Here is a 10,240-nt window from a genome sequence, read left to right as displayed (position 1 = left end):
TAACCAGAAAACAGATGTGTACAATGGCTCAGCGGGAGCGCCACCATGCTCCCAAGCGGCGCACTATAGCAGTGCGCCACCGGGCCGGCCCAAATTTATTGTTTTTTTTTTTTCTTTTTAACGGGATCGCAACCCTCGGTGTCACGCCCGTACTGGACCGGCAACAGGATCGCAACCCTCGGTGTTGTTCCCGCACCGCGCTCAGCCAGTGAGCGGAACCGGTCTCCACATGGGATCCGAACCCTCAGCGGGAGCGCCACCATGCTCCCAAGCGGCGCACTCTCCAGTGCGCCACCGGGCCGGCCCTAAGGTCATATTTTTTTTAAGGGAGTGTCCTTTTGTGCTCAGGAAATTAAAACACATCTCCTACCATAAAGTACATTTGTAGAACATGCCTAAGAATGTTATGTTTTTCTTATTTCCTTTCATCAGTAATTAGTGATACCAAAAACACACACATACATGATTCAGAGCAGTTGGCTGTGGTTTAAAAATGTTGGGGTTCCCCTCTGAGCCATTGTACACATCTGTTTTCTGGTTATACCATCAGTGGTAAATAATGGTTATCTTAAGATTTAACCTCCCCTACCCTCTAGAAATATTAGGCTTATGATATGAATCTGAGATTCCTAACTATGAGGTAATAGTTATATGCTTGAAATATACGTAATAATACAGGGACTATTTTGTTTTTGACTATCAAAACTGTGACAGTCTGTTTCTCTGTCCTGCCAGCATTTACCTTAAGGGCATCCTGCTTAGATTTCATCTTAAGAGAATGGAATTCTGTCTTATATATATTGGTTACCTAACACAGAGTTATCCCCCTCAGTAATATTAGAGAGTAGCTTCAGAGTCCCATTGCTGACTTTGTCTTAAATCAGAATAAAATATGGCTTTATTTACACAGCTGAACAGCAAGACTGGAACCCCAAGTTCTCTTGCTGTAACAGCCAATCCTATCCAGTTAGTGATTCCAATCACAGTGTCATAAATTAGACGGTCACAGGAATGTAAAGAGAAAATGCTGTAAGAGCATGGCTTAAGACTTAGAATGTTTTGTTACCCCTTTAAGGCAAGAACCCCCCTGGAACAGGAAATTTTTAACCTCCTCCATAAGAACAAGCAGCCGGTGACAGACCCTTTACTGACTCCAGTGGAAAAGGCCTCTCTCAAAGCCATGAGCTTGGAAGAGGTAAGTGTCTTTGCCCCGTTAACACACCCAAGCATGCTATTTTCCCAACATTTGTCCTCAAGCCCAGAAGTCATGTAAGTGGCATTCCTATTGTAGGCAAAGATGCGCCGAGAAGTGCTTCAGAGGGCCCGGGCTCTGCAGTCTTACTATGAGGCCAAGGCTCGAAGAGAAAAGAAAATCAAAAGTAAAAAGTAAGGAGGCCCCTGTGAACTGGCCTTAGGCTCCACGGAAGAAAGTGATGTGGCTAACCGTGAATTCTTTGGAGAGAATCTTTGACATGGCAACTAAGAGTGACTAGCCTTTTTTCCCCAAACCAACCTCATACAGTTTTGTTTGTTTCAGTAATGCCCTCTCCTTTGGTTTTGGCTTTCATTCTTGGTTTTGCCATAAAAAGAGGACTATTCAGTTACTTTCTCTCCATTTTAGGGCATCATGGAGTAGTTCTGCAGAATGAGCTCTGAATTCCACAGCTGTTGAGGGCAGTAGGGCTTCCTTCCTGCTTTTTGCCTCTTTATAACTTGTTCTCCTCTTCCCTTGGGCTACAGAAGCAGAGGGGACTTTGCTCCACAGAGGCCTACCCCTGGGGGCTGCAGGAACTGAGAGTCCTGCCAGTTCTCTGGAGTCCCAAACTGGCTCCCTACAGCCCGCTAGCTCTGTGACGTCCATTCTAGCCCCTGCATAGTGAAGCCCCATGGGTTGCATGGGCACTTTTGTGCATGGCATCAGTGCTTCCATTCAGTCTCTAAAGTCTTCCCTCCTACCCCCTTACCCTTAGGTATCATAAGGTTGTGAAGAAAGGAAAGGCCAAGAAAGCCCTAAAAGAGTTTGAGCATCTGCAGAAGGTCAATCCAACTGCGGCACTGGAAGAACTGGAAAAAATTGAAAAGGCCAGAATGATGGTGAGACTGGCTCTTACCCTCATCCCTTTGAACCAACTTCCCCTGGAAGGCGCTAAAAATCTTACTCTGTCCATTCTTTGCAGGAGCGAATGAGCCTTAAGCACCAGAACAGTGGGAAATGGGCCAAGTCCAAAGCAATTATGGCCAAATATGACCTGGAGGTAAGAGACCATCAGGATGAAAGAAGATATGGAACTGGAAGAAAGAAAGGAAAGCCAGTCTGAGGATGCTAGCAGAAGCAGAGTTAGGGAAGAGCCATGAGGATGGGTAAAAAACCAGCAATCTAAAAAGGCATCAGAAAAAATCTCTAAGGCAGAGAAGAAAATGACCAGGAACGAGGTGGAAAAGGAAAGCTTTAGTTTAAAACATTGTCCCCTCAGGAGGCTGACCCATGAAATACCTATGAATCCCGAATGGAGTAACACTTTATTATTTTGTTAGCCAAAATTAGTGGATCTGAGGAAATGATACACAGGACTGATGGGGGGGGGGGGTTGTTTGTTTGTTTTGTTTTTTAATCACATGTTGATTCCTTGAGGACAAAGAAGTTGTCTTCCGTTTTACTCCATAGCTACTAATATAGCAGTGTATGTGCAGTTTTAAACAGTAGGTACCAGTAAGAAATACTTAAGTCAGATCGAGAGGAGGCAACTTTAAGAGATGGATCAGGAAAGGTGCTATTGTGGTCACTAATGACAGGGCTCTCGTGCTGTGACTCCTTCCAGGCTCGCCAAGCTATGCAGGAACAATTGGCCAAGAACAAAGAACTGACACAGAAACTCCAGGTAGCTTCAGAAAGTGAGGGAGAGGAGGAAGGCGCAGAAGAGGAGGAAGAACCCATTGTCCCCAATGCAGTGAATAAAGTACAGATGAATGCAGGGGGACTGAATCCCTGGATGCTCAGGAGCTGCACCAGTGACACAAGAGAGGCTGAAATCCAGAAGGACCCCAAACAACCATCAGAGCCTGTGGTCCATGAGGTTTCTGAAAGTGAGGGAGAAGAAGGACCAATGGTGGAGGAAGAAATTTTGATGAAAGAATTTAAGGAAAGGCAATCCCTTAGAAAAAGGTCTGAGCTCAAGCAGGATACTGAGCTGGTGGGCAGTGAAGAAACAAAAGGTGAGCTGTGATGAGATGGAAGGGAGAACCACTGTGTAGTGCTACAGACAGACTATGAGAGAAAAAATAAGTGTCCACCCACACACACTGCATAGTGATTAGGCTCTGGGGACTTTCAAGAATGAGTGCACTGGGTCCCTGAAGAGAGATTAGATTCATAATAACCATTTTTCTTCAAAGGCATTTAATAAACAGTCATCTGCATGGCTGTGCAGTGTGTTCAGACACATCTTCTGCTCGTGGGGGCTTACAGTCTTCAGAAAGACATAACTAAACCCCCTTTGAAGTAAGGATATGAGTTATAAGTTAGCATTCCTGGTACCAAAGAGAAGTGTGTATGGCAGGAAGGCAAATCTGAAAACCCATTCACACCTATAGACACATAAAGGTGCATTTTTGAGACATTATGAAACTTCTAATGCTGGAGTTTTTTGTTTATAAAGTAGGAGTGGCGTTTTTAGCACTTCATAATGATATTAACTGATTTTATATTAAATTAGCAACCATGAGACTGCCCAGAGAGCTACCATTCTGGGGATAAACCAGGACATTATATTGGGCTGAGCCCGTGGCGCACTGGGAGCGCAGTAGCACTCCTGCCGTGGGTTCGGATCCTATATAGGGATGACCGGTGCGCTCACTGGCTGAGCGCGGTGCAGCCGGTCTCAAAAAGGACAAAAAAAAAAAAACCCAGGACATTATAAAGCCTGATTAGGAAACTACCTACATACAGAAATCACCTGGCCATCTGAATGAATTCTCAGGTCTGATTTGATTTTATACAGGAACAATGCATTTTAGGTGACAGCAAAAATCTGTTTTTACATAGCAAAATTTTATTTATTTTGAAAGTGCTGTTATTTGGAATGTATTGTAGGGGCCTTTACTTAGCGGTTTTCAGTGGGAGATTTCTGGGATTATTAGTTACAAGCCATCACTTCTGAGAGGGTTTTGGAAAGCAACACTGCAGACTGAGATTGTGGGGCAGTCTCTATGTGACCAGAGGACACTTAACAGTGTCCTCTTGGGCCCCCTTAAAAACTGGTCATCTAGCTACATGTGTAGTGCAGTTGGTTGTGCTATGAAGATATAAAAAGTGGATTTGGATTCCTTTGGATAATAAATAAGTAGAATTCTCCCAAACCTTCCAAAAAATAGTGAGAAGTCAGGAATCCTAATCAAAATGAGCAAGGAAACTTGATTCTTAAGAAATGAACATACGGGGTCGGCCCGGTGGCACACTGCTATAGTGCGCCGCTTGGGAAGCGTGGCGGCAGTGCTCCCGCCGAGGGTTCGGATCCCACATACAGACTGGCCGCTCACTGGCTGAGCGAGGGGCGGGAGCAACACCGAGGGTTGCGATCCCGTGGCCGGTCCCGGTCCGGTACGGGCGCGACACTGGGGGTTGCGATCCGTTGCCGGTCACGAAAAAAGACAAAAAAAAAAGGAAAAAAAGAAATGAACATACATGTGTCCAAAGGCCAGATCTAGGGAGCTGCAGTGGTCCTAGAGAGCAGGATCAACTTGGGAATGAAGGTAACTTAAGTCAGTGCAAAGGACAGTTTGGAGTATGTCGCTGCCATTTTTCCCTCAAGGCTCTTGACACTAGTATCATTTGCTCAGATGTTGCCCATGACTGGAAAGTATGAGCTACATCCACTATAGAAAGCAGCTTAATCTGTTCTTGACTCAATCACAGCAGATTATGAAGTACTGCTTTGAGATGTGGAATGGGGATTCTTGAGTCAAGATAAAACAATCCTGGATACAGGATTTGTACGAGCAATAAGGTGTAAATTACAATGAAGTTGCATTCAGGGGCCACTTGTTAAAATGGCTCCCTTTTTAAAATTTGGAACTTTGGGCAGTCTTCCCAAGCAAGGTCTACTGTATAGGGAAATTAAGCTGCAGTCCCAGTTATACAGTGAGTCACTGGTAAAGCTGGAAATAGGACCCAGGACATCTGCTTCCCAACATGCTGCTTTTCACTACTAAACTCCATTGCTTGCTACTTGACGGGTAATCATTAGTGAAATCTCCAAGAGATCAGCATACAGAATCTTCTCTTCCCCATTTGTCCTTGTTGGAATATCTTTGCCTAGCACCTAGTGGGTGCTCAACAAATGCTCACTGACAAGGCAACTTCCAAACCTCCTTTTCTGACCGTTTTCATTCCCCCCCCCTCCAGATTCTAGCAGCCAGGAAGTGCTGTCAGAACTGAGGGCACTGTCTCAGAAACTGAATAAGAAAAACCATCAGTTCAGGAAACAAAAAGTGAGTTCAGCAGAAGCTGTTGTCCAGGTCCAGAGAGAACAATCTGCCACAGAAGAAGAGGATCCCCTGTTGCTGCAGAGGCCAGAGAGAGTACAGACTCTGGAAGAGCTAGAAGAGCTGGGCAAAGAAGGATGTTTTCAAAATAAGGAGCTTCCCAGACCTGTGTTAGAAGGGCAGTGTTCAGAGAGGAACCCAAATAATCGGCCTGATGCCTCTAAGGAGAAGAAAAAGAAGGAGCAAATGATTGATCTACAGAACCTCCTAACCACAAAACCTCCTTCTGTGAAGTCTTTGGCAGTTCCCACCACGATAGAGGAGTTGGTGAGCAGACCAGGGTCGTGGGCCATTGGGGGGGAACAGCTGGTGCAGAAAGCATCCCGCTTGCACAAGGAGTAGATTCAGTGAAGCTTTGTTTTGCTGGGGGTACATTTCAGTAGTGTAGAGGTCTGGAATAGTATGGGGCCAGGCTGGTCCCAGTGACAGTTTAGTAGATGTGTGGGTGGTGCCAAGACTTCCACATCCTAAATCCTGAGCCACTAAAACCTCCCTAGGGTGACTATAACTGCCCTCAGAGGAAGGAGGGAGTCACTCAAAGTTCTGACCAGATCCCAGGCAGGACAACTTCTTGCCAAAGTTTTACTCTACACAGTGGGATCTCAAATGGTTGGGGACTCCCCAATTAAGTAATTGAAACTGCTAAAGTGAGGAGCCCTGGTGCCTCTTTTCAGGCATATAAGCTGGAGGAAGCCCACATTCTTGCCAGGCCACTTGGAGCTCCTGCTACTAATGCAGGCCATTCCTTCCTCCACGCTGCATCTTCTCTACTGAAAGTTTAAAATTGTGCTATATGATAATGAGCTAGGGATATTTACCCTAAAGAGAAGAAAATTGGAACATGATTGGCTACTGATTGGTTTGTATTGCAAGACCATCACTGTTCAGCACTTCCCTCTAGGGGGCGCTAAAATGTCACGACCCAATATTCAAGCATTCTTGCCATGAGCCACCGCTCCTAAGGTGAGCTGTAGCTCTTGCTCTTGTTCCTTCTCAGGAAGATAAAGAGGAGAGAGACCAAAAGCAAGTGATAAAGGAAGCGTTTGCTGGGGATGATGTCATCAGAGACTTCTTGAGAGAAAAGAGGGAAGCTGTGGAGGCGAGTAAGCCAAAGGACCTGGACCTGACGCTGCCTGGCTGGGGCGAGTGGGGAGGTGTGGGCCTGAAGCCCAGTGCCAAGAAAAGACGCTGGTAAGAACAAGGGAGAAAGCCTGTCAGAAGGGCACCACGTTCTCCCACCTCACCCTTAAGTGTCCCCCCTGCCCTTTTGACTAAGTCCTTAGTGCTCCTGGTCAGATGTCCTGCTGTTTTGCATTTCAGGTTTCTCATTAAAGCCCCTGAGGGTCCTCCAAGAAAAGACAAGAATTTGCCAAATGTGATTATCAATGAGAAGCGCAACATCCATGCAGCAGCTCATCAGGTGAGGGCTTATAGAGCTCTTTAGCTGTCTACTCTCTTTACTGCCTGGCTCTCTTGACAGGAGTATTCTAGTGATCTGTAGTCAAAAGGCATGTGTGATCTTGACCACAGAATCAAATCTGTTGTTTTCACTGACTTGCTATGAGATTAATAATTCCAGATAGACTGTGCCTTAATTACTGATCAGGAAGAAGGTTTACACTTCAAGGATAATGTTTGCTGCAATGGTGAGGCTCCCAAATCCACATTTTCAACTAGTACCGCAGATAATTTTGATGCAAATGGGTCTTACCAAACTAAGAATTACCATTCTACAGGCTTGTATTTATAGTCAAGGTAATGCTCAAACAGAAGCTATGAGGTTTGAGCTTCATCTTAAGAAAAATGAAGACAAACGGGTACTTGTTCAGGACAGTGAAAGGATTTTAAATTGTGTCATGATAATAAGCTAGGGATGTTTACAAGAGAGAAGGAAATTTAAGCATGATCATGGTCTTCAAGTATAGTCTCCTCTTCAGTCAGAGGAGAGGCTGAATTCAAGGAAAAGAGAGAAAATGGGCTGCTCTGGGAATATAAGCATGTGTAAAGGAGACTCAAGAATGAGATTGGACTAGATGACCTTTATGTTCCCTTCAATTCTGAGATCTGCCTCCAGCCAGTGTAATATTGAAATGAGCTGTATTTTTTCCTCTTGAAAGAAAAAAGTAGTATTTAATGGGTACAGAGCAGAGGTGAGAAAATATACATATCAATAGTACTCTATTTGACCTTATTTTGTGAACCAATCACTGTAGAAATTGAATTGTAACCACTGTAATCCCAATTGAGGATATATAACTAGAAAATAGGCAGGTGAACAGGCAGCTACGGGATAAGGGAAGAGAAAAAAGGGTGCTTCAACAGGCCAGGATTCCAGGTGACAAATAATTTTCCAAGAACCTCCCTTGATTTTCCTCATCTTTTTACTGAGCTATATACTGCAGGTTTCAATGTGCAATAGGATAAAGTGCTTCGGGGGTGGGGGGGACATGTGAGACTAAATACACTGTCCAGGTGTTCTTTTTTCTCTTGCCCTGGGTGACATGCATAGAGCTAACCATCAGCCCAAAGAAGATATTCCCTTAACCTAAAGAGAATCTGTTTCCTTCACTACTGCCAGGACCACCAGTGAATCCTCAGTTTCTCTTGAGTGTTCCATTAAACATCTCCAAAGACTACTGATTTTTTTTTTTTCTTTCTTTTTATAAGATGACCGGTAAGGGGATCTTAACCCTTGACTTGGTGTTGTCAGCACCACGCTCACCCAGTGAGCAAACCGGCCATCTCTATATGGGATCCGAACCCGTGGCCTTGGTGTTATCAGCACCGCACTCTCCCGAGTGAGCCACAGGCCGGCCCCAAAGACTACTGATTTTTTTTTTTTCTTTCTTTTTATAAGATGACCGGTAAGGGGATCTTAACCCTTGACTTGGTGTTGTCAGCACCACGCTCACCCAGTGAGCAAACCGGCCATCTCTATATGGGATCCGAACCCGTGGCCTTGGTGTTATCAGCACCGCACTCTCCCGAGTGAGCCACAGGCCGGCCCCAAAGACTACTGATTTTAACTTCTCCATTTTTCTGCTTATGTTTTTTTCCTCGTTTGGCCATTGGGGAAGTATTTAAGGATTATTTAAATGTCTCAAGGTAGCATTGTGGTGGAGTGGAGAAGAGAACCACTCAAGGAACAAGAGCACTGGCTTCTGTTCTCCCATGCTACTCCTAACTTACTTAGGTAAATCATTTCCCCACTCTAAGCCAAATATTGGGGCCAAGGGAGATGACTGTTGCCAATATCTAGGGCCTTCCAGCTCTGCATTCTGTGATGCCAAGAGAGGATGAAGCTAAGCATAACAGTCTGGCAGAGTTCAGGATTCAAGAGTGTATATTTGGGTTCCTTAAAATATTAATCCTGTGTATCAAGGAGAGGAAAGGAAGGGTTTAAGAGCAGGAAGAGGGCAAAAGGGTCATAGAAGGGACACAGAAAGGCCTGGGTGCTTCTTGCACTCACAGTGTTATATAGGAAACCCACCTCTGTCAGCACCACGCTCAGCCAGTGAGCAAACCGGCCATCCCTATATGGGATCCGAACCCGCGGCCTTGGTGTTATCAGCACCGCACTCTCCCGAGTGAGCCACCGGGCCGGCCAGGAAACCCACCTCTGGAACAGCAGCCTCAGGGCTACTGTACCTAGACAGGTGTAGTGTTGGGTGTTTTTTCAATCCCTAAATTGTTGGGTTAACCTAAGGGGGTCTTGAGCCAATTCCCAAATGTCCTCATGCAGATTGAGAAACTCCTGAGGTTAGATGGGAGTATCGGGATGCCTTGACCTCGATAGCTTCACTCACTTGCAGCTGTCACGTAGAACTGTGGCATGTACCAAACAGTATCTGGCATTAAAGTGTACAACTGCACACCAGCCTGGTTTGCGCCAAGTCACTCTTCTTTCCATTTCAGGTGCGAGTGCTTCCATATCCATTCACCCACCATCAGCAATTTGAAAGGACCATTCAGACCCCTATAGGATCCACGTGGAACACCCAGAGGGCCTTCCAAAAGCTGACTACTCCCAAGGTTGTCACCAAGCCAGGCCATATCATTAGGCCCATAAAAGCAGAGGATGTGGGCTACCGGTCTTCCTCAAGGTCGGACCTCTCTGTCATGCAGAGGAATCCAAACCGACTCTCTGCGCGCCACAAAAAACACCTGAAGAAAAACTCTATAGATTGAGTTGCTGGAGGTGTGACATCTTGGTCCCCCACTCCTTTGGCCCAGTTTTACTGTGTGCTGCAGGATCAATTCCAAAACTGGCTTAGCACACTGCGGGTGTGATTAAGCCACATTTTAGAAATAAAGGCATTTTTATCTATTTAACTGGAGTGTATTCTGTATTGTCCCCCAATTGAATCATTTTCTTCATGTCAGACACCTTTGGATGCTCCAGTTTTGCATTTCTCTAGTTGCACTTGTAAGGAAAACCTCATTTCCTCACCAAGGATTATGTGTCTGGTCTTAAATCAGAGTAGAGAAAATTTACCTTAGTCTATCACCTTAAACACTTCGTGTCAGATACAATCCACCATAAATAACTACCAACTTGAAGAGTCAGGGACAGTGATAAAATATTGTATATTTTAACCTCTGAACCTAGGAACAGGATGTACAAACTATGCAGTTGGGTTTTGCCCTAGACTGATCCTAAAACCAGGATGGTGCTGGAGCTGACTTTTGTCCCCACAAA

At 45.2% G+C, this 10,240-nt stretch overlaps 1 protein-coding gene across 3 annotated transcripts in view; it reads left to right on the top strand.

The window, feature by feature from the left end:
- The window catches only part of UTP14A (UTP14, U3 small nucleolar ribonucleoprotein, homolog A (yeast)), a 23,320-nt gene extending 13,447 nt beyond the window's left edge, over positions 1-9,873 (top strand). For all 3 annotated transcript variants that reach the window (XM_008572386.1, XM_008572385.1, XM_008572387.1), the window contains 9 exons: positions 1,076-1,195; positions 1,292-1,386; positions 1,971-2,094; positions 2,178-2,255; positions 2,820-3,213; positions 5,402-5,808; positions 6,539-6,732; positions 6,862-6,961; positions 9,457-9,873. In XM_008572386.1, coding sequence (XP_008570608.1) covers positions 1,076-1,195; positions 1,292-1,386; positions 1,971-2,094; positions 2,178-2,255; positions 2,820-3,213; positions 5,402-5,808; positions 6,539-6,732; positions 6,862-6,961; positions 9,457-9,729 — 1,785 coding nt within the window. In that variant the 3' untranslated portion in view covers positions 9,730-9,873. The remainder of the gene's footprint in view (positions 1-1,075; positions 1,196-1,291; positions 1,387-1,970; positions 2,095-2,177; positions 2,256-2,819; positions 3,214-5,401; positions 5,809-6,538; positions 6,733-6,861; positions 6,962-9,456) is intronic.
- Positions 9,874-10,240: the final 367 nt, after the last annotated feature.

The sequence above is a fragment of the Galeopterus variegatus genome, unplaced genomic scaffold (genome assembly GCF_000696425.1).
Source record: "Galeopterus variegatus unplaced genomic scaffold, G_variegatus-3.0.2 Scaffold779, whole genome shotgun sequence".
NCBI lineage: Eukaryota > Metazoa > Chordata > Mammalia > Dermoptera > Cynocephalidae > Galeopterus > Galeopterus variegatus.
This window is presented reverse-complemented; position numbering and strand designations above follow the sequence as displayed.